General features: G+C 34.2%; 2 protein-coding genes across 8 annotated transcripts in view; both read left to right on the plus strand.

Annotated features, from left to right (window-relative positions):
• Nucleotides 1-9,202, plus strand: part of LOC100245499 (uncharacterized) — a 33,649-nt gene extending 24,447 nt beyond the window's left edge. For 5 of the 6 annotated variants that reach the window (XM_010651093.3, XM_010651094.3, XM_019219668.2 and 2 more), the window contains 3 exons: nt 7,668-7,715; nt 7,803-8,239; nt 8,370-9,202. In XM_010651093.3, coding sequence (XP_010649395.1) covers nt 7,668-7,715; nt 7,803-8,239; nt 8,370-8,981 — 1,097 coding nt within the window. In that variant the 3' untranslated portion in view covers nt 8,982-9,202. The remainder of the gene's footprint in view (nt 1-7,667; nt 7,716-7,802; nt 8,240-8,369) is intronic. The other variant, XM_019219667.2, reaches the window with a different exon arrangement.
• A 3,957-nt stretch (nt 9,203-13,159) lies between these two features.
• Nucleotides 13,160-20,593, plus strand: LOC100250623 (uncharacterized). 2 transcript variants are annotated; one of them, XM_010651089.3, is made up of 8 exons: nt 13,160-13,568; nt 14,707-15,084; nt 16,889-17,368; nt 17,460-17,609; nt 18,582-18,713; nt 19,153-19,200; nt 19,284-19,720; nt 19,834-20,593. In XM_010651089.3, the coding sequence occupies exons 2-8, from the start codon at nt 14,712-14,714 to the stop codon at nt 20,443-20,445; spliced, it is 2,232 nt and encodes a 743-aa protein (XP_010649391.1). In that variant the 5' UTR covers nt 13,160-13,568; nt 14,707-14,711; the 3' UTR covers nt 20,446-20,593. The 2 variants fall into 2 exon arrangements, with proteins under 2 accessions (XP_010649391.1, XP_010649394.1); XM_010651092.3 differs by having other exon boundaries at nt 19,290-19,720.
• Nucleotides 20,594-24,716: the final 4,123 nt, after the last annotated feature.

Consider the following 24,716-nt stretch of genomic DNA (forward strand, 5'->3'; position numbering starts at 1 on the left):
TTATTCCAAAAGTTTTTGGTTGTGTTTCTTTTGTCCATGTCCACACTCATAACCGAGGAAAACTAGATCTAAGAGCAATTAAGTGCATTTTTTGTGAGGTATTTATCTACTAAAAAAGGTTACAAATGTTATCATCCACCTACTCGACAATTTTATGTCTCTTCTGATGTATCCTTTGTTGAACATAAAAGCTACTTCAATCATCTTTATTTTCAGGGGTAGACATCCTTCATGGAAGATAAAGATACAGGAGATTTGTTTTTACTTGACTTGCCCCCATTTGTGTCTAAACCCTCACAATCACAATCATCTGTGTCCAAGCCTGTGTTCGAGCACTCACAAATTCCTAACCCTAGAAGTCCACCTATAGGGAAACAAGTTCCCAATTCTACAAGGCTAACCTTGGTTTACTCAAGGAAGAAAGCAACCATCATTGAACCTGTGTGAGTCTAAGAGTCAAAACCAACCACTTCCTATGAGCTAAATGGTCCTCTTCTCCTGAGATTCTCTTGATTTTGTTGATATTAGTGATCTAAATCTGCCCATTGTAGTTATAAAAGGCACAAGAACATGTACTCTACACCCTTTATATCCACTTTCCCATTTTGTATCCTATGACAAATTGTCATCATCTCATAGAAATTTTCTCACTAGCCTAGACACCATAGCCATACCTAAGACCTTATTCGAGGCACTAAATAGTAAGAAGTGGAAACAAGCCATGAGGGTCGAGATGGAAGCACTTGAAAAGAATAGGATTTGGGATGTGGTTGAGTTACCAAGCGAGAAGAGTCCAGTAGGGTGCAGGTGGGTGTTCACAGTAAAGTACAAGGTGGATGGTTCTCTTGAGAGATAAAAAGCTAGACTTGTCGCTAAAGACTATACTAAAAAATATGGAGTAGATTACCAAGATACTTTCGCACTAGTAACCAATATGAACATTGTGAGAGTAGTTCTACTCTCTTTGGCTCCCTAATTTGACTGGGACTTACAACAGTTTGATGTGAAAAATGTGTTCCTACATGGAGAGCTCGAAAAAGAAATTAATATAAATCTTCCACTTGGTTTTAATATGCACTTGAAAGGAAAAAAGGTTTGTAAATTGAAGAAAGCTTTATATGGGCTAAAACAATCTCCACAGGCTTGGTTTAGGAGATTTGCCAAAGTCATGATAACTGTTGGCTACAAACAACGCCACAGTGACTACACCTTATTTGTTAAACACTTGGCTTCAGGGGGGGTAGCTGCCATACCGGTTTATATAGATGATATAATAGTGACTAAAAATGATCTTGAAGAAAGGGAAGCATTAAAAGTGGTGCTTAGAAAAAGAGTTTGAAATAAAGGAGCTTGAAAGACTACAATATTTCTTGGGAATTGAAGTGGCTCACTCAAAAAAGGGAATTTTTGTCTCCTAATAAAAGTATGTTCTTAACTTACTGTAGGAAACAAGAAAAACAGGATGTAAACTAGCTAACGCACCTATTGATCTAAATCACAAGTTTGGAGAAGCGAGGATGCAACTATAGACAAGGGTATGTACCAAAGATTGGTCAGCAGGCTAATCTACCTCTCACATACGCGACCTGACATAGCCTATGCAATTAGTCTAGTGAGTCAATTTATACACAACCCAAAGGAAGTTCATTTATAGGTTGTACGCAAAATCCTACAATACTTGAAAGCAACTCCAAGGAAAGGAAATTTGTTTAAGAAAAGCATGAAGCTATCATTAGAGGCTTATACTAATGCAAAGCAAGATCAATTGTTGATTAGAGATCTACTACAAGATATTGCACTTCTCTTGGAGGGAACTTGGTAACTTGGAGGAGTAAGAAACAAAACATTGTTGTAAGATCTAGTGAAAAAGCGGAATTTCATGCAATGGCCTAAGGAATCTGTGAGTTGCTTTGGCTCAAGATTATCCTAGAGGACTTTAAGATTAAGTGGGAGATACTAATGAGACTTTATTGCGACAATAAGTCGGCTATCAAAATTGCACATAACCTAGTACAACATGTAGAAGTAGACAACCATTTTATTAAGGAGAAGTTGGATAGTGGCTTAATTTGCACACCATATGTCCACTGGAGGTCATTATCAAGGTGGAAATGGATAATATCTATTCACCAACTTGAGGAGTGTCGAAGATTATTACAGTTGTAATATACAACTGTGGAAGATATACAATTGTGTATACAACTATAATATATAGCTATGTGTGTGTACAACTATTTGAATATCCAATTGTGTAGATTTGTGTGTTTTTGTGTATATAATATGTGATTTATAAGGTTCTTTAATAGGTTAGTTTCCAATTCTTTCCTTATTCTTTCTTTTTTGTTGTTGTATATATTGATAGGATTCCATACTTTTAAAATATGAATGAGAAATACAATTTTTCTCCACAATTACGATGTTGGGCTAGAGTTGATAGGATCTTTATTATGTTTCTTCATAACTTTGTAGTCTTTCCTTATATGTTGTTGAGTAATGGAGGACCCTCTTAGTTGCTATCCAATGAATGATGGTGTGCTTGTGCATAAATTGCAATAATTGTTGACAACATAAGAGATATTAGGCCTTGTAAGAGACAAATATTGAAAAGCTCCAATGACACTCTGATAGACAATAGAATTAACAGGGGTTGTACCTGTGGAGAAAAATTGTATTTCTTATTCATATCTTGAAAATATACAACCAATGAAATATATATATAACAATGGAAAAGAAAGAACAAGGAAGAGTCCTTACAAATTAGGGGTTATATATATAAATATGCACACAATTATATATATACATATATATATATATATATATAGTTGTACAACTTACACAATTGTATATTACAGCTATATATCTTCTACAACTACATATTACAATTGTAATAATCTCCAACACACCCCCTCAAATTGGTGAATAAATATTATACATTCCTAGCTTGCGAATAATAGACTGAAATGCAGTACCACTCCATCCTTTAGTTAACACATCTACAAGTTGACCCTCAGTTGACTCAAATGGAGTACAGATTAGTCAGCTATTCAACTTTGCTTTTCCAAAATGTTTGTCTACTTCCACATGCTTGGTACAGTCATGTTGCATAGGGTTATGTGCAATATCAATTGTTGACTTGTTATCTCAATATAGCTTCATAGGTTCTTTCCATACAATCTTTAGATCTTCTAAAATTATTTTCAACCATAAGCACAAACACTCCTAATACCATAGGTCTAAACTCAGCTTCCACACTTGACTTTGCAACTACATTTTGACTCGTGCTTCTCCATGTTACAGGGTTACCTCCGAGTAAGATACAATAGCTTAAAATCGATCTTCTATCATCAACTAATCCAGCATAATCTGCATCCGTGTATGCTTCCAATGTTAATTCATTGCCTCTTTTAAACAACACCCCCTTTCTTAGAGTACCTTTTAAGTATTGTAGAATTCGATGTGTTGCTCAAAGATGTACTTCTTTTGGGTTGTGTGTAAATTAACTCACCACTCATATAACATAGGCTATGTTTGGCTTGGTATGATAGGATTCTCTTTCTACCATCACATCTTATTGGGCTTCACAAAGCTTATGATTATGTTCAATGGGTGTCTCCATTGGTTTACACCCTAGTTTCCTTGTTTTAGTTAATAAATCTAGCACATACTTCTATTGGGATATAAAGATCCCATGTCAAGAGTAAGCCACTTCAATGCCAAAGAAGTATTTTAACCTGCTAAGTTCTTTAATCTCAAATTCTTGCAATAAACACCTTTTCAATGCCTCTATTCCTTGCAAGTCATCTCCTATTACCACTATGACATCCACATAAACTAATAAAGTTGTAACTTCCCACAAGCGAAATGTTTTACAAACAATGTGTGATTACCTTGACTTTGTTTGTGACCCAAAACTTTCATTACTGTAGCAAACCTGCCTAACCAAGCCCTAAGAGGAACCTCCATATAGATTTCTTCATCAAGATTACCAAGTAAAAAGGCATTCTTTATGTCAAAATGCTATAAACTCCATCCATGATTAGTTACTAAAGGTAATAGGATTCTTACAGTATTCATTTTTGCAATAGGAGCAAATGTTTCAAGATAATCTATCTCATAGGTTTAAGTAATCTTGCCTTATATTGTTCAAGTGATCCATCTATTTTATGTTTCATAATGAAGACTCATTTACATCCCACTAACTTCTTTTCTTGAGGCAGTTCCACCAAGTCCCATGTTTTGTTCTTCTCAATTGCATCCATCTCAACCTTCATTGCTTCTTTCTACTCTTTAATTCCTAATGGTTCAGAGAGAGTTTTTAGGATAGAAATATTGCGGAGGTGGATAAGAAAACTTTTATTACCACTAGACAACTTCTCATAGGACACAAAGTGAGACAATGGATATGCAGGCTATTGAGTACACTTCCTAACACACTTTCTAATTGCTATAGGAAGATCATAATCATTAACAATAGACACATTACTTTCATAATCTTCTGAATTAGGAGTTACCTCAACATTATTAGCACCAGAGATTGGTTATGAATTATAAACCCGCATTGGTTGAACAAGGAGTTCCTTTCTCCTTGAATATACCTACAATGGGTGAGTAGAACTCTGAATCTGTTTATCCTTTGCCATCGGACTAAGAGTACTTGGATCAAACTCATTTGGTAAAGGAATAGAAATGGATAGCGATGAAGAAGACGGAGGATTTTGATGTTGTGAGGATGGGAAGGATGAAAGATCAAGCAAAAAAAAATCTCTATCTTTATCTTCCATGAATTATATCTCCCCCTGAAGATAAGGATTTGGAAAGTAATTTTCAGTTTCAATGAATGTTACATCTAAAAAGACAAAGAACCATTTTATTGGAGGATGATAACACTTATACCCTTTCTATGTAGAAGAATATCCCACAAAAAGGCACTTAAGAGCCCTTAGATCAAGTTTCCCACAGTTATTTGATTGAATATGAACAAAGGATATACACCAAAAAACCTTTGGAACCAGGTGATTTGTTATTTTAAAGTCAAGAAAAAATTTCAAAAATAGTTGCATGGGGCTGTTATAATCAAGAACTCGAGTTGGTAGTCTATTAATCAAATGTGTAGCGATTAACACAACTTCTTCCTAATAATTTTTTGGAACATTTTTTTGGAAAAGAAAAGCTCAGGTAACAACGAGAAGATGACCATTTTTTCGTTCTCCCATACCGTTTTGTTATGGTGTATTAGTGCATGAAGACTCATGAATGACTCATTTTTCTTTGAAGTGATGACAACACTTGATTAAAATAACCCCTAGCATTATCAGACCAAACTCTTTTTATCTCAACCCTAAATTGATTTTTCACCATGCGGAAAAAAATTTTGAAAGATGAAACTGACATCTGATTTTTGTTTTTGGAGAAAAACCCATGACACTCGAGTGCAATCATCAGTAAATGAGATAAACCAATGAATCTTAGAGATATTATGAACTATAGAAGGTCCCCAAACATCACTGTGAATAAGAGTAAAAGGTATTGAAACTCTTGTATTACTTATTGGAAAAGAAACACACTTATGTTTTGCAAGTTCACAAACATCACAATGAAACTGACCCAAATCAAATCGTTTAAACAAACCATGAAACATTACTTTAAGAATACTAAAAGAAGGATTACCAAAATGAAAGTGATATAACCATATCTATTTTTATTTGAAAGGGAAGACTTTGAAAGCAAAGACAACGGAATAGGACCTTTAGTGTTATTTTGCCCATCAGGTTTCTCAAGAAAATAGAGCCCATTCCTTTCCCTAGCAAGTCCAATAATTGTCCCCATACTCTAGTCCTAAAATTTACATAGTGCAAAAGAAAAAGTCACCATACAGTTCAAATCCTTTGTAAGCTTGTGAATTGAAACTAGATTGGTAGATAATTTTGGCACATGCAGAACTTTTTTTAAACAAGATTCTGATTTATAACTACGTCCCCTTGACCAACAACTATAACCAATGTTCCATCAGCAATAGCAATTTTCTTATTATTAGGACAAGGACTATAAGAGACAAACCCATGAGAAGATTGGGTCATATGATCCGTAGCCCCAAGATCTACTATCCATGTCCCTTTTGAGATTGAAACATTAAGTGCATAGGCTGAGAATTACCTGAAAAAGCCAAGGAACAAGTACCTACACCACTTGTAGGTTTCTCTAATATCCCCATAATACTTCTTAGCTTCTCAATATCAACACCTAGACTTGTAATTAATTATAAGCCTCTTAATGATGCATTAAGATGGATTAGGTATCCTATACCTAATAAGAAAGATCTTCTTCAAAGATTAGTCAAGTCTAAGATATTTTCCAAGTTTAATATGAAGTCAAGATTTTGGCAAATTCAGATTGCTAAAAAGGATAGGTATAAGATAGTCTTTACAGTACCCTATGGACATTATGAATGGAACGTAATGCTCTCTGGACTTAAGAATGCCCCTTTGATTGACCTTTGAATAGGAGTTATGGTTCCTTGGTAAATATGATGCCTTAGGACTGGTGCACCAAGCTCCAGATCATGCACTAGTAGTCATACTCTTATAAGCAAATCTAGTTATGATGGAAACTAGATTGTTTCCTTCCTTGAACTTGAATCCATGAGTCTTAACATGAAAAACAACTGAATCTAGGATGTCGACATCCCTTAATCTTACTATGAAATTAGGGAAACATTGGAAGTATACGAGACCATCATTTAATCTTGCTTGAACAACTCCAATAATAGAATCTAGGTAATCAAAATGTCTATTATCCCTTAAACGTATGAAAATTGAGGTGTTTAAGCCTATCCTGGTTAGAGGTTTGGCAGATACCAAAATGTATGAAGTTGTAGTCTTTCTTGTGTTTCTTTATGGACTTACTATCCAAGAGTCTTATCACTTGATCATCTTGTTCTAAACTCATGGTTTGTTCAAGTGTCTTAATGGTGTAATCTGAGGAGAACTTAAAAGTTTCGTTCTTGCAAATTTCTTGATTAGACAAGAAAAAGTCTTTCAACTTGAAGAAAGCTAGGAGCTCTGCCCTTTCAAGAACTGTCTAATCCCTCCCTTTCCAATTAATACCAAAAAAGACACAATGGAGCTAGTCTTCAAACTTTACTTCCATTTTGCACAAACGTCCACTCGAAACACCTGGGTATTCTTAAGAAAACAAACTCAGAACCAAGAGATCCCAAGCAGATAAAATACCAAAGCTCACAGATGACTCACAACCTTGTGGCAGAGAAGAATGTGATTAATCAATTCCACCCTTTTGCATAAGTAGCACCAGTTCACTAGAGCACAATCCCTTCACCTTATCAGGTCAAAGTATCTCTTGCAAACTGCTTTCGATGCAAAAATGAAATAAAATTGATAAATAAATAAAGCCTTTGGACACAAAAAGCCCCACACTGCAGACACCAAAAGGAAGGGAAAAAAGGAAAGATTTTATCATTGCTATAATATATATATATATCAACTTTTGAATAAATTCTCTCATGCTAGATTCTTTGTCTTTACATCCTGTAAAATCATTTTTTTCTCCTATGAACTTATAAAGCATAATTGTCTATAAATCATTGTACATGAATCCCATTCTAAGTTTTCACTTCAACAACTCTAAGCTGTCTAAACTGGCTATTGCAGTTCCTAGTTGGTGGCATGGATTGATTTTGAGGCTTTTAATAAACTTTGGTATGAAACACTACTTCTTGTATTTTACAATTCAAAAGAATATTGATCTATAGTATGAAATGAAATACTAATCAGCATTAGTTACAGTCCCAGATTTCAAGCATATATATGAGACAAAGTGGGTGCACGTTGGATCTTCTCAACTCCTTGATTGCATTTTTGAGGAAATACCAAATTTGACGATGGAATCTCTTCAAATGGCTGGGATGGATCACGCACTTTACGATGCCATCAAGCATGGAATTATTGAGTTTGTTGTCAAACTGATGAAACAAGATCATGAATCAATTTGGAGAAAAGGTGTAAAAGGCAGAACAATGTTTTCACATGCAATTGTTCTACGCCAAGAAAAGATCTTTAGCCTAATATATGGGTTGGGTATAAAGAAGAACATAGTAGCACGTCGACATGATATCTTTCATAACAACATTTTACATCTTGCTGGAAAGTTATCTCCTCCCTCTCAGCTTGATCGTGTCTCAGGTGCAGCTTTGCAGATGCAAAGGGAACTACAATGGTTTAAGGTGATCCCAGCTATCTTACTATTTTTTATAAAAAAAGAAAGAAAAAAGAATCACAAAGAGTTCTGCTTAGTAAGTTAAATATTTGTATTCCATCTTGTTTACTAACATTTCTTTTATGCAATCCTGATAGGAAGTGGAGAGCATGGTACAAGCAAAATATAAAGAAGAGTTCAATGAATATCATAAAACACCAAGTACCGTGTTTACTGAGGAACATGCAACATTGGTGAAAGAAGGGGAAAGCTGGATGAAGAGTACTGCTGCATCATGTATGGTTGTGGCCACTCTCATTGCTGCCCTCATGTTTACCACAGCATTTACACTTCCTGGTGGGACTAAAAGTGATACTGGCATCCCTGTATTTATTGGACATGGTGCATTTATGGTTTTTATTGTGGCTGATTCTCTGTCACTATTCTCTTCATCCACCTCTGTGTTGATGTTCTTAGGAATACTCACGTCGCGCTATGCAGAAGAGGATTTCCTCAAGTCTTTGCCCAACAAATTGATTATTGGTCTTTCCTCACTTTTCTTCTCACTGTTGAGCATGATGGTAGCCTTTGGCTCTGCCATTTATGTTGTTCTTAGTCACCGCATAGCTTGGGTGTCAATTCCACTCATTGTTCTTGCCTGCATTCCAATTACCTTTTTTGCTTTATTGCAATTTCCTCTTCTTGTTGAGATTGTCATGTGCACGTATGGACGTAGCATATTTGACAAGCCAACAGAAGTTCCATACTAAGTATTTTTGGTTGTACCGCTCATTGCATCACTTCTTGGGTCTGCGGGAGGCAGGCTATTCTTGTTCACGAGTATTTTGGTGTTCGAGGGAACCGTTAACTTATGTATTTTTCTTTTTTCAAATCTACTACTAGATATGCTTCATAACTTGCTCAAATTATTCTCTGTTTTCATGATATGACTCAGCAGGGCATTGTGATATGATATTTACCTTTTAGTGCACCCCTTAAATGGTTTCTTCTTGTCACTCTATTGTGAAAGATATAGCAACTATTATTTGGGTTCTAACGAGATAGTTATCAGTTTTACACTTCTAATTCTTCTTGAAACCGAAGGACATCGACTCTGCTTTTGGTGGATTTGGGAACTGCCTAAAGGATTATCATCAAAAGTTCCTCTACTGTGCAGGGTGTCAATTGCTATCAATGGAGGACTGATTCCTCCTTTCGACCTAATTTATGGGTCCAAATCTGAAGCTGGCAGGCTCATTGAACATCTAGTCTTGGAGGCAAAATAAGGGGTTATATCCCTGTGTTTCAGTAAGCCCGGGTGAGAATAGCATATCTAGAGAGAATTGAGAACATGTACAGGTGACCACGCACTACACCACCATTCTCAACCTACCAAAACAATGTGGCTCAAACATAACCTTTTCTACTTTTCCACAGGAGGAAATTAGTGATGCGTAACAAGACACAAATTTTGGTTGTGGGTTGGTGGGTAGGTGGGTTTTACTGCATCTCCAAGATTGAAAGAGGACATTTTATTTTATGCAAAGAGGAGTGTGTAGGAAGCATGCGCACAGTGGTGGTTTTTCACTTGTGTACAAATTGTTGGGAATGTAGTCTTTAGGTGGTGTTTGTTTTTTGGTTGAATAGAAAAAACCAAAATATTTGGTTTTTTTTCTATTAAGCTAAAAGTACTTTATTGATATTAATTAACTTAATTAAAGTGAATTTATTATTAATAAATTTAGTCTAATTATAGTAGTTAATGTCAATGGGTTATTTTTAGCTGAATAGAAAAAATCAAATATTTTAACTTTTTCTATTCAGTCAAAAAACAAACACCACCTTAGTCTCCTTCATTGAAGTGAGTTTTCCCTGTAATCCCAATACCAGTTTTATCTGGTATTCATTCCTGCTCAAGGGTCAATTTATTTTTATTTCGGAGAGAAGGTACGGCCGGAAAAGCAAGTTCTAATCAAAACAGAGAAGCATCCCTCCTTCTCTTCTACAACTTAGAGCATGTTTGATATTGATTTTGAAAAGCAGTTCTAGTATGAACTTAGAAAACATTTTTAAAAAGTTAAAGAAACATTCAAGTATGCTTAGCCGTGTCTTTTTTTTAAATGTTTTTAGTGAAAATGTTTTTTTTGTAAATGTTTTGGGAGAATTGCCCATTAAAAATCTGTCTAACAATGTTTTTAAAAATATTTAGTTTGAAAAATGTTTTTGAAGAAAAATGAGACGTGGCATAAAATTCTAAAAACACTTCTAAAAAATTGACTTTTATAGAGTAACATGTTTTATCCCGCATTTTTGGACCATTGATATGATACCAACTGGGCTTTACCACGTTATTCTTCCCATTCCTTTTGGGTACGTTAGAATTGGCATTGTGGCTTGTAAAGAGAATGAGCATGGACTTGAGGAATTTCATTCCGAGCCATGTTGCTTCCTAGTGTTTGCTTTTGGAGAAAGCCACTATCCACTATCCACTTTCCACCTTCCACAATGTTCATGATTCCAACCTACTCGTATGAGTCGTCATATCACTTTGGAACGTGCCGTGAACACGGTTTTTAATGGATTTTAGTCGTGTTTGGATGCTCTGAATCTGTGGGAAACTTTTGACTTCTTTGTCAATTTCCAATCCTACAATTACAGGCAAACAGCTACAACCAATGTTGTTTTGACTTGTACATAATTTCTAAATTATGGGCCAAAATTTGAAGTGGTTATTGGGTCCAATGTATTCAAATTTCACTCATCTTTACAAAGAAACAAACAAACAAACACGACTTTGCTAAGTGGATATCTGATTTAGGACACCACCATGCTTCCATCGTCACCTACCCACGTCACCACCATTATTCTATCTTATTAATGGCTTCTATTAAAAATATCTTTCAATCACAAAATTCAAAAACATGAAAACAGTAGTTGCCATGAAGTCTTGTCCTACTACTATAATATAGAACGATTTTGGTTCAATAGGTATAAAAAATGTACCAAAAAAAAAAAATGTAATACTAATCAAGTGGTGCTACGCATGTATCTTCGAATTCATGCTTTTATACTTGAATCTTATTTGTTTATATCTTTATATTTGATTCAATTCGTTTGTAACTTCATTTAATGACATAAATTTCATCAGCATCTTAAACGATCAAAATATTTAATTGGTATTTATAATGAACCTTACTATAATAAAACCTCGATAAATAAATATTTGACAAACGAATTATCTTAAATAATAATTTTTTTTTATCCTAACTTGAGTCAATATACTAAATCGATAATTTTGCTAAGGTGGTGCTTTGTTTTTTAATTGAATAGAAAAAAGTAAAATATTTGATATTTTCGATTCAACTAAAAGTAACTCATTAATATCAATTAACATAATTAAATTAAACTATTGATAACAAATTTATTTTAATTATGTTGGTTAATATCAACAATATTTTGTTAGTTGAATAAAAAAAACAAACACCACCTAAATGTATAAAATAATAATATTTTTAGAGCATTAAGTTTTAATACCATATTTCTTCATTAAATTTTTTTTTTTTATCATTTGTAATTAATAATCATATATTATTTTTAAAGTCTCGTAACTTTTTAGATATTAGCTTTTCATGACATCTATCATATTTAGATTGATAAGTCATACATGTATAAATATTATATAACATAAACACAATCTTTTTATAAATTAATAAATTATTTATTTATTAATTAATTAATTTAAAGTATTATTTTATAAGGGTTTTATCGTCTTTTCACCATCAAGAGGCTCTCGTGAGCCACGAAACCCCACCGTTTTTCTAAGAGTTGGAAGAAATTAATGAAAGGTTATGTTTGGCGATATTCATGTAGAGGATTCTAAAACTCTTACCAACCCCAAGGTAATTCCTAGTAATTTAATTGGAATGATCATACACACAACACGTGTCGCACAAGGTTGATTTCTATAAAAAATAATATCTTACATCAACTTAGGAAAATATCTGTATGAAATCGAAATCGAAGTCAAAGAAGAGTGGCTCATGGTGTGAAAAGTGAAAAGTGAAAAGCAAACTCATCCCCACTACCACATTGAAGCATTTAGACCCTAACCTCTATGCATCTATATATGCACATGCATCTTACAAAATTCTAAGTCACTACTCACTAGAGGGTTGGTGGTACAACTTGATTCAGAAATAACCCAAGTAAGTGGCTAGCTGCCTTGCTCCATTTATTCTAAATTAAATTTACCTTTTATCTTATTTATTTACTTATTTTGAATGTGGGAATTATTATTTATTAGCCATTTATCTCACATTAAATAAATAAAATAAAATAAACTCCTTTCAAATAGTGAAATTGACACTAAAAGCAAAGTTCTTAGCTTGAGAAAAGTTTTGGAAAATGATAATTTTTTTTAAAAATAGTTTCTTTTTTTTTTTGGTTTCTTTAATGAATTTATTTTGTTGAAAAAAATTATTTAAGAATTTATTTTAAAAACGAGTTGTATTTTAAAATAATTTTAAGATGTTTGTAAGAGCATCTCAAAAAATACACAAAACATGGAGAATATTTTTAAATACTTTACTTTTTGTTTTGGTAGTGTAATTTAAAAATAATTTCTTTTTTTAAAAAAGAAGAGAATTATTTTAAAAAAAATTTAACATTGTTTTGATATTATTTTTAAAAAATAAAGTGAAATAAATAATAATTTTTAGAAAAAAGTAAAAATTATTTTTTATCAGTTTTTAGAAATGAAAAGAAAATATGAGTTCGTTTAATTATGTTTTTTAAAATTTGTTTTTAAGTTAAAAATAAATTAAAAATAAGTTTTAGAAAACGCTCTTAGATTTTCCTTTTTAAATGTTTTTTTTATTAATTTATTTTAAAAAATTATTTCCAAAATTGGAAAGGGTTGAAAAAAAAAAAAAAAACCCCTTGAGCCTTTCGAATGGCGTCTCTTCACCGGAAACTTTAAATACCGTGAATTTTGAAAAGGAGAGAAAAATAAAAGGAACGGCCGCCGGCGAGTTTCGGTGGTTCCGTCCCTCGAAGGCAGATGGCCGCCGGGGTATGTGGGTGGATATCCCAAGAAGCAGAAGGTGGGTTTTTTGGTCAAGGCGAGATAATGATGAGGGTGGTCATTGTTGGTAGTAATGGGCCGTTGCAGAAAGGCAAAGATGAAGATGGGTTCGTCTGGGTTCAGTGGGATCGAAGAAGAAGGTTGTGGTAATTGTGGAAGGTGGAGATGTGAAATAGGAAAAATCCTCTGTGTATCTCAATAAGGATTCTCTGGCTCTCAGAGAAAAATCCAGTTGGATAGGCTGTAACGGGAACCATGTCTGAAACTTAAGGGAGTAAGTGTAATTTTTCATGTGATAATGTCATAGGCTTTAGGAATACTGCCTTGGTAGGGAATTTATAAAGATAGATAACGAAAATTGTTGGAAATTTGCTTTCTTACTTGTGCCTTCCAAAGCTTGAAATAGCCTTCTTCACTTATCCAATATCAAATATGCAAATAGATAGAAGGGGATAATGACAATAAGAAGGCTTTTGTAGCTAATTATCCATAGGCTATATAGAATTGTGTGAAAAAATAGGTGTGGGCTAGTGGATATTAGTGTGGGCATATGCCCAGGACGAGGGCCCCATGCAGTCCTTGTTTCATTGCTTTACTGTATTTTGCCAAAAGAGATTATATAGAAGATTTAGTCCTCTTGCTTCATTTGTTGGCTCTCTTGTTCGGAAAATGGAGTGAGCTAAGGCTCATTTTGAGGTAACTGTTGATAGTATTGGATTGCCATCATCATATTGTGCAATGAAGTGTACTTCTCTTATTAACCCTCAGAGCCTCAGACAGTTTGTTATGAGGTGCCAATTGGTCAGATATGATGGAGCCCCTAATTTTATCATCCATCTTCCATGTTAAGATTCTTATATTCAGATGCAGTGGCTAAAACTTTCTAGACTTTTAGTCCAGTACTTTGTAAAGTAATGACTACATATTCTTCCCATTTCCTTATATGGTAGTTAAGGGACATTGACACATGCTATAAAATATAGTCTCTCGTAGAAGGATTCGTTGAGTATTAGGATTTATTCACTCATTCATTTCCTCTCAGCTGATCTGGTAGTTATATTGTTAAGGGGATTCATTATCTCCTCTCCCTTTTAAATACTTTATTTTTAAACTTAACGCGGTGGCCATTGGTTTTCTGAGGAGGAGAAGAAATTTATTTATCCCACAACAATGACATGGGAAGCATAATTTTCAAAATATAGTAATATGGTACTACAGAGCAAATGGATTTTTCCCTCCCCTTGAAATTAAAAAGAGGGATGAAAATGAAGGGAATTGAGTTGTGGTGCCTTCCTAATCATAAATCCTCCAAATATAAGTTAGAAAAGAGATTATTTTCCATTTATTTTTCTCCCTTTTCCATTTTATCTGAAAATATCCAACCAATCATTTGTAACTGTTGTTTTCTATAGTCAGGATGGGGGCAAAAAGTTTGGTATCAATGGGGGTTGTTCCTGAAGAACTTACTGAAGATAATTATGAGAACTGGAAAGCATGCCTGCAAAGCTATTTAATCGGGCAAGGTCTTTGGGATGTTGTCTCTGGCGTGGACCCTAAACCTGAAAAACTTACTGGCTTCATTGCTAAACATGAAGAAACTGAGGCGTTTCAGACTTGGAGAAAGAAGAATGCAATCGCTTTACATGCAATACAAATGTCATGCGGAGCAGATGCACTTGTTACTATTAGGGAAACTGATTCAGCTAAATTTGCTTGGGATCACTTGGTTGAATTGCGCCATCATCGAACACAACGCTCACCACAAGTTGAACGTTCAATCCACATCCAAGGTAAGTCTCCATGACAATACCATTTTTTTCCTTATTTGTTTATGTATTTTTTAAAATCAGGACCTGATATCTGAATAATCAAAATTAACTTTGAACATCAAGCAAATGTTCATGATTTAGAGAAATGGTTTAGATGAATGATTCATAATTTAAGTAACATGGGTTGCCCTATTGTTTATGGTCCCTTAAGAGGTCATTTAGTAGGCATTATAAGTTACTGAAATGTGATGAAGTGTGTCCCCTTCAAAAAATGTTCAATTAACAGAATGATTCAATTATGGCTCATGAAGGCTTTCAATAAGTTCCAATGCAAAAGTCTTGTTGATGTCTTTCTGAGGAAAATTTAGGACTGGTAGCAGTGTACATAATCCTGAATTCTATTACTAACCTCTACAAGTTGACCAGATTGATATTGCTATGTGACATTTTCGCACATTAAATTTAGAAAGTAGAGATTATCTTCTATCAAAGCAGTAGTGTCAACTTGACCAAAGTGTTCATCATTATCCCTTAGTATGAAGACTCATCTTTCCTGGCGCTTTCATGAAAAAAAATAAAATTGAATTTTTCACATGAGGAATTCCATTTAGTTTGTCTGACCATTCAAATTTTCTTGAAAATTTAGTTATATAAGCACTAATGATATGAGTGCAAAATGGATGAATAAGCTAAGTTGTAATACCTAAGAGATGTGTAAGAAAGCTTGTCTCATCCTTTTTTATGTATCATTTCTCTGTACATGCAATACTTTTTCTCAATTATTATTTATTTATAAAAGATAATTGGTGAAAATCATACACTTTTGAAGAAATGATGAACTGATGGAGTTATTGAACCCATTCTGAAGGAGAGATTAGAGGATAAGATGAAAAAGAAGTACTTAAAAAGATGACAAGACCAATGCTTCGGAGTTAATCTTCAAAAAGGGAACAAAATTCTTAAGAGGGAGCTTGTTGATAAATTAGTGGAACATTGAAGAACACCAACCTTAAAATGTTGCAAGGTTTTAATATGATTTCAACAGTCATAAAAATGCTTCATTAAATTCTCTTCTGGAGAAGAGTGCATGTATTTGGTTTGATATGATATCCATGAGAGTGACTATTTGTTGTTGCACCACAGCAATATCCACTGCTGTTTGGTATGAGTGTTTCACATAATTTATGAGCACACAGTCCACCATCCTAGTACAAGCATAGCCTTCCAATGCATATATGTTATTTAGTTAAATGAAAGAATTTAGCTTGATTTGACACTTATTTGATGGTTTCCCTTTACTAGATCAAGCTTGTTACTTCAAGTTACCAAGAGAAAAAGAAAAAAAAGAAAAAAAAGATTTAAATTCTAGTTTTTGCCTTGGTAATAGAAACTAAGATCTCCTTTGTCCTTGTCAGTAGCATTTAACATAGAAAACCACCTTGCAAGTTATTAGCACATCTAGATTAAAATCCTTTTTCTAGATTCCATCTGAATTAATCACCACATCTTACTGTATTTTAAGTTAAAACTTTGAGGATTGACCAGTCTAAAAATGATGTTTGTATATTATTCACAATTTCACTTATTTATTGTAGTAAATAAAGCATAGTTAATCCACTTTAGCTTTTTTGCTACTTCTGTCAGCTCCATCCTGTGTGTTTATGCAAATCAAATTAAAATTTTTATTACAGGATAAAACAGATGTGGCAAAATTGGGTGAATCTGTTGCTACTGAGAATAAATAATCAATAAATTTATCACTGATAAAGAGGAGAAAAAAAAGGATGAGGGAATCAAATCATCCTAAAACAACAAAATCTTGCAGGGACACGGAACTTCCGCAGGTATGAGTGCTTATTCAAGGCTGTGGATGATGGTGATTGGGTGACTACAAAAGCATTTCTTGATCATGACCCTGATGCTGTGAGAGCAAGTATTTCACCTACAAATGAGACAGCTCTGCATGTTGCTATTTTGGCTGGGCATGCACATATTGTGAAGGAGTTAGTGAAGTTGATGACCCCAAAAGACTTAGAATTGAGAAGTGGACTTGGTGAGACGGCCCTTACAACTGCTGCAATCAGTGGAGTGACAAAGATGGCAAAAGCCATAGTGGAACAATATCCCAGTGCAGTCTGTGTTGGAAATGAACATGGCCAAATCCCTGTTATAGTGGCTTCTTTTTACGACCAAAAAGATATGGTACGTTATCTTTACAGTGTGACTCCAATTGAAGAGCTAAGCCCAGAAAAAGGCACAAATGGTGCCACACTACTTAATTTTCTGGTCTCTGCTAACATATATGGTGAGCACATATTTACATGTATATGCATTTAATTCCCTCTTTCAGACATGATCATTTTATATGGCCCTAACTTTTATTGTTTACTGCACAGATATTGCTTTACATCTGCTGAAACATTATCGACACCTCAGTTTTACCAAAGATTATTATGGCAACTATACTGTGAGAATGTTGGCTCGAAAACCATCAGCGTTCCTAAGTGGAAGTAAGCTTTTGTTTTGGGAACGATGGATCTACTCATGTAAGTACTTCATTGTAAATCATCACCTACTTGAAAAGGTTTATCTCCATTATCTTGCAAACCATTTAACATGTCCGTCCAATTATATGGACACATATGGACCACCCAAAAGTAAACAAGTGCTAGTGTGTGTGAATGGCCATCATTGCTCCTAAAGGGAGTAAAGACCCTGTTTTTAAGAGACCCTGATTTTTCCCTTGGTGGTTACTTATCACATCAGTTGATAAGAATAGAACATAATTTTGTCTGACTCCTGAATCATGTCTTGTGTAAAATTTACAATTGCAATACCAAAAATATTGGATCTTACATCATTTTGATTGCTTGGGATTTGACCATTAAGCATTGCCACTGACATCTTCAAATTTTGAATAATGACAAAAGTTTCCTGTTATGCAGCATTCAGAGACCAAAAAGGCTATCTGAAATTTCTATAGAAATGAGATGATCATCACTTCTCTTTTCATTTTAAATATGGTCTCGGTTGTCTCATTATTTCTGAAAAGTGGTGCCTCTATTTACTTTTGTGTTGGAATTTCTTAAAATGAAATATATATATATATATATATATGAGGTCCAAAACCTTTTTGTGGCCATCAGGCTGATTATTGTACAACTAATAGGGAAGGTGATGAAACAGGTTTGGCCACTACCTTTTGTGAGTAAGAATTGTTTTCATAACCATCAATGAACTACACTAGGCAATCTATCTAGAATAACGAGACTAGGATTTCATTTTTAGCTAGAGCCTATTGATGCAGTAGGTTTTTGTTGTAATTCTTGTGATGCGACTTTCCTAGCTGACTTGTATAACTTTTCCCTTTAAAACAAGGAAAATGTATCTTCTTAAACATTCTGGCCAATGAGTGTGCAAACATGAAGAGAAACATTTAAAGTTCATAGATTAGTAGAATTTTTATTTTATTTTTTGGCATAGAAATTATAATTGATTGAAACTTCATCTCCTGCAAGTTATATATGTACGACCATTTGATGGCCCTATTGCTGAAGACCATGAACATCTTGATCAATTGCCAGCTGATGAAGAGAACCCTGAAAACTCCCAACAAGACCATCATCTTGGAGACCATATAATTGTTCATGGTATGCTAAATCTCTCTCTCTCTCTCTCTCTCTCTTGGATTTTGAGCTATTCCATCCATTTGCCAGCCATATTTATCATAATAAAGTATGTAACTGTTGAATATATACCAAGCCATTCTTTAGGGTAGTAACTTGAGTGTGCATTTTTTGCATTTCAAGAGAGGGAAAAGAAAAAGAAAAGAAAAGAAAACAATGGTTTTTGTACATTTCCAAATGTGAAAGGGCAAAACCTAGGTTGTCAGTTAGATGCCAATCATGCTTTTTTTTCCCTGTTTTTCTTCCCCAAATAAGCAGCCATGTCCTTGATTCTTTGCCTTCATATATAGTAAAATTGTATTTTTGTGATATGAATTTGGAAACCATAACTGCATATTCGTTGAACATGTGTCCACTCTAAACATTATAAACAACTTTAAGCTGGATACACTTGTTATTGCAGTGCCCAGACGATGGCGTGGACTAATTTGGAAGCTCTTACTACGCTTCGGTATGGAAACCTACATCTAATCTTTTTTTATTCAACAAGAGTATTGATCTTTACTATGAATGTTTACTTTATTTTGGTCACAGTTCCAGATCTAAAGCATATATATGAAGCAAAATGGACACATGTTGGATCTTCTCAACTCCTTGATTGCATTTTTGAGGAAATACCATATTTGACTAGCTCCCAACTTGAGATGTTTGGCATAAATCAAGCAATCTATGATGCCATCAAGCATGGAATTATTGAGTTTATTGTCGCACTGATCAAACATGATCCTGAATCAATATGGAGGAAAGGTGTAAAGGGTAGAACAATGTTTTCACATGCAGTTGTATTACGCCAAGAAAAGATCTTTAGCCTAGTTTATGGCTTGGGTATAAAGAAGAATGTAATAGCACGACGGCATGATATCTTTCATAACAACATTTTGCATCTAGCTGGCAAGTTATCTCCTCCCTCTCAGCTTGATCGTGTCTCAGGTGCAGCTCTGCAGATGCAAAGGGAGCTTCAGTGGTTCAAGGTGATTCTAGCTATCTCAAGTTTTTCTAGTTGCAAAATATTCCTGTTGCAATTGATGTTTTTCTTTCTATCTCATATAATAACATTTTTTTTTTTTTTTTGTGATTCTTCTAGGAAGTGGAGAGCATGGTACAGGCAAAGTATAAAGAAGAATTCAATGAATATCATAAAACACCTATTCATGTCTTTATTGAGGAACACGCCGAATTGGTGAAACAAGGAGAAAGTTGGATGAAGAGCACTGCAGCTTCATGCATGGTTGTGGCCACTCTCATTGCTGCCCTCATGTTTACAACAGCTTTTACACTTCCTGGTGGGACCAAAAACGATACAGGCATCCCTGTGTTTATAAAGAGCAAAGCCTTTATGGTTTTTATAGCATCCGATGCATTATCATTATTCTCTTCCTCCACCTCTGTATTAATGTTTTTAGGAATCCTCACATCACGCTATGCAGCAGAAGATTTCCTCAAATCCTTGCCCATCAAATTGATCATTGGTCTTTCCTCACTTTTCTTCTCTATAGTAAGCATGATGGTAGCCTTTGGCTCGGCCATTTTTGTCGTTCTTTGTCAGGAGTTATCTTGGATTTCATTTCCAATAATTGCTCTTGCTTGCATTCCAATCACATTTTTTGCTTTATTGCAATTTCCTCTCCTTGTTGAGATTGTTACTTGTACGTATGGACGAAGCATATTTGACAAGCCAACAAAACGTCCATACTAAATACTTTTGTTGTTTTTCTTGTTGTAACAGTTGCTTGGCCTGCTAAAGTGACTATTGTTCATAAAAATATAGGTACTAGGAGGAACATCTAATGACATGTATTTCTTCTATTTCATATGTTTATTTACTTGCTCAAGTTCTTAGTTAACCATGGTATGACTCACAAGAAAAAAAGGCATCATTGGATGATGTCATCTTTTGGTGTGACACTTGAAAGTCTTCATTCTTGTAAATTGAGCAAGAAAACTGTATTTTCCCTTTGTCCAGTCTTTGAAACTTGATAAGATAACATGTAGACCTTCCTGGAAAGTATTTGTGGATTCTCATCATTTTTCCAGTTTGACACCAAGTAGGCTTATTTTCCTCAAAATAGAAGGGCATAAAGGGTGTACTTTCAGTGGATCTGGGAACTGCAAATTAAAGTATTAGAAGTGCCTTCAATGTGAAGTGTCACCAATGCTATTGATGATGGATCAATTCAGGATTTCTCTCATGTTAAAGTTTTGGGAATTTATTTTTAGTCTAACTTAATTTTCAGGAATCCAAATCCCAAGCTGGCAGATTCATCAAGGGCAGCTCAACACATCAGGTGTGAGTTTTTTTTTGTTGTGTTTTGGGAATCTCTCTTAGCACTTTTTTTTTTTTTTCTGAAATGTGATTCCAGTTGCATCATCTTGTCCTGCTTGTTTTAGCTTAGTTAGTGATAGTATTGGAAAGAACTATTTCCATGAGTGGAAACCAATATTTGTAGGAAAGTGTGGTCATAAAACAGATTGGCCTGGGTAGGCTGGAGCCTGAAATTCCAGGCTTTCATATACCCTTTGCCTGTTTTAAGAAATATCTTTTCTTGTGCCTGTTAAATGTAATTGACAAGAACGGACAAATTAGAAATCCTGGTTGTAGCCAAGATGAATAAATATGAGGAGGCTTTTGAAATAAAGTATATTTTATGCTTTGATTTGTTGGTGAAGCATTTCCACTACCCAAAATGATTTTCTTCTTGCCTATTTGGTTTAAGATCCATGCTTGATGTGGCATGAAAATGCTACTTTTAGCTACTTTATCATTTTGTTTGTATAGGACTCAAATGCCATGGTCATATGTATTTAGCTGCAATTTGTTGCAATGCTCATGGTTGAAGTCTTACAATTTCATAGCTGGTCCTCTCTCTCTCTCTCTCTCTTTCTTTTTCCCTCTTTCTCTGAGTCCAACCCAAATTTTTGGTTGTAATGTTTCTTTTTTTGAGATACTACCTAACTTGCTAGAGCATATGACTGACATTCAGACCATGTAAGTTAATACTGTTGAAAGCATTGGAATTTCACCAACCACAAATTGAGGCAACATTTTTTGGCTAGACTACTGATTCTCAAGCTAGATTTGTGTCACTTCCCTTATATGTATATATATATATATATATATATATATATATATATATATATATATATATATATATATATATATATATATATATATATATTTATATATATGTTCCCCTTTTTTTTATGAGATTATACATATGTTCTTTTCAAGATTCAAAATTAGTTCTAATGATTGATCACTTGAAAATTAGGAAGAGTAGTTTGGGTAAGAGAAACATTTATTTTTAAGCTAAAAACATTGCACACAAATAAGCTAAAACAAGGAACGATTGGGTAACCACCTCAAGCATATTGAAGCACTTAAACCAAGTTCATAGACGCTTCTTCATATTTACTTATGCTAGTTATTTTATTATCGTAGCTCAGCAAACACTCCTCACTTTGCTTGTTACTGGCAATTATATTTTATGGGAATAAGGTAAAGAGGTTCATTTTTGTGACCAGGAGAACCAAATCCCTCTTCTGTGCTAATTTCTTCCATTTTCATTCCACTAGGCAGTCTCTAGTCAAAAGAGTAGAGAAGATTAGCGAGCGTGAGCTCCATGATTGTAGTTGCTATATTCATGCCTAGACAAAGCCTTCTTCCAGCTCCTAATGGCACCAACGCAAAATGTTGTCCTCTGAAATCGATGTCACTATTCATAAATCTCTCTGGGTTGAATTCTTCAAGGTTGTCCCAAACCCTGGGATCCTTACCAATCACCCACACATTAATATGGATCCTTGTTTTGGGATAAACATCATAACCACCAATCTTACAGTGTGCTACCGTTTCCCATGGAGTTAACATCACTAATGGTGGATGTAGCCTGAGAGTTTGAACACTATCTTTAAGTATTGAAACCTGTCGAGATCACTTTCTTCTACCATTAGTTTATATCCAAGACAACTTTTAATTTCAGCCTGTGCCACCTTCATTACTCTAGGGTTCTTAGCTAACTCTGTAAGTGCCCACACAATGGTGATAGTAGTAGCTTATATTATACCAAGAAATAGGTTCTGAAACATGGGATAACACATCAAGAACATAAAATATGTTAGTTCCAAAATAAAGTGTTGGCTGAATATTAATAAATATGAAAAGGGTATACAAGATAATAATCTGCTTTTCTATTTATAGCCTCTATATCACATTTAGGATCAAAGGAAAATAGTATAGGATCTCAAGTAGCATTCCTGGATTCAAGAGTGCTTGTGTATGAAGTATGGAAAATAGCTTAAAACTATAAATGAACTATGCTAATTAATTATTTCATAATTTGGCCTCTTACCATGAGGATGGCCTTTTATATGATCTTTTCCAAAAGCCCCAACATTAGTTTGATCCTTTCATAACCCAAGCAACACATCGACAATATCTTCATGCTCAGGTTTGGGACGGTTAAGATCAAGATGGTCATCGATCACCTTTTGGTAGAATTGGTCAAAAATATGAAATGACTTCTCCCTCTATGCATGGACCCCTATGAATTTATCAATTATCCACCCACCAAACTGAAAGAAATCTTCCCTAGAGAAGCTAGCTAACACTACCGTGGCCTTCTTTATAACTTCTTCATGTTTTCCATTTCTAAATTGCTTTCCTCCATAATTTCTCCCACAAGAGGTCTTACATGCATCAACAATAAAATGGTGAGTTTGGTAGGCTGGTAGCAGTTACTTGCATGTCACCTGGTCTTCAAGTTCTTACCACACTGCCTCATTGCTTTTCTATAAGAGTGATGCTAAGACACAATATCAGATCTCAAATTGAAAATCAATTAGTCTATGGAGTGATTCTTTTGTTTTTCATTTAAAAGACAGGTAGCATGATTGGATCGAAGTGAATTTGTGAACAAATTTGTGGTTAGATATAAAAGCTTTCTATATATTAATAACTGCATCACCACATGCTCACACCTATCTCATAAGTTGTTTATAAATTAATTTGCATAATGATTTATTTTATTTTAGGACAGTAGAGATCTAAGTCTTAGGATAAACGGTAGACATCTCCTTAATCCCAACATTATATGTTAGTGAAAGAACCACTAAGAAAAGCGAATTGACCTACCAATGTATGAACATGACATGTGAGCCTTTTGCATGAGAAAATTGCCCATAAACATTGAGATTACCATTATGAAAATTCATGATGTATAGCATTGACTCACTCCCTTTCGTGTAGTTATTTTCCGCTTTGGATTTAAGAGCTTCTCACAACTTTAAATCGTATTTATATGGTTAAGATAATTTTACTATAAATATATATAGTATTAGGGCCTTTTTCTCCTAATTGATGTAGGATGTCACATTTTTGCCTCCCCAGAATCACCACCAATCCCATGAATGTAAGTAGTGTTTTGAAGATGAGGTCGTGAGTGTTGTGTGTGAAATTTTCCTTCCTATAAAAGCTGGACAACAATTTGAAGAGTAATGACCTTCAACTTATTGTTTCTTTTGTGGTTTCTTTTGTTGGTTGTTCTGCCTATTCGATCTTTAGGATTTTGACAAAAAAAAATATGATTTTTTAAAATAAAAAAAATATATTTATAAAATTATGAAAATTCAAAAAATATTTCTAAATCCATAGTATTTTTTATGTCATCAATTAAAACTTATCTTTTGAGAAGGTAACTTTAAAATTCAATTAAAGTTGTTTATTTAAAAGACGACTTCTAATTGAATTCCTTCAAAGTGCTGTAGATTTGAAAATATTTTTTAAATTCTCACATTTTAAAAAATATATATTTTAAAATAATGTATTTGTTCCAAAATCCCTTATATCTTTCTTCTTTCTTAACTAGAAAAAAAAATCCAATCATTCTGCATGTCCTGAGCTTCCCATACGCCCAAGTAATTGGCACCAATTTGTTAACATCTGATAAGCCAAGAAAAGAGGAGTTAGTT

This window comes from Vitis vinifera, chromosome 4, assembly GCF_030704535.1.
Source record: "Vitis vinifera cultivar Pinot Noir 40024 chromosome 4, ASM3070453v1".
Classification (NCBI taxonomy): domain Eukaryota; kingdom Viridiplantae; phylum Streptophyta; class Magnoliopsida; order Vitales; family Vitaceae; genus Vitis; species Vitis vinifera.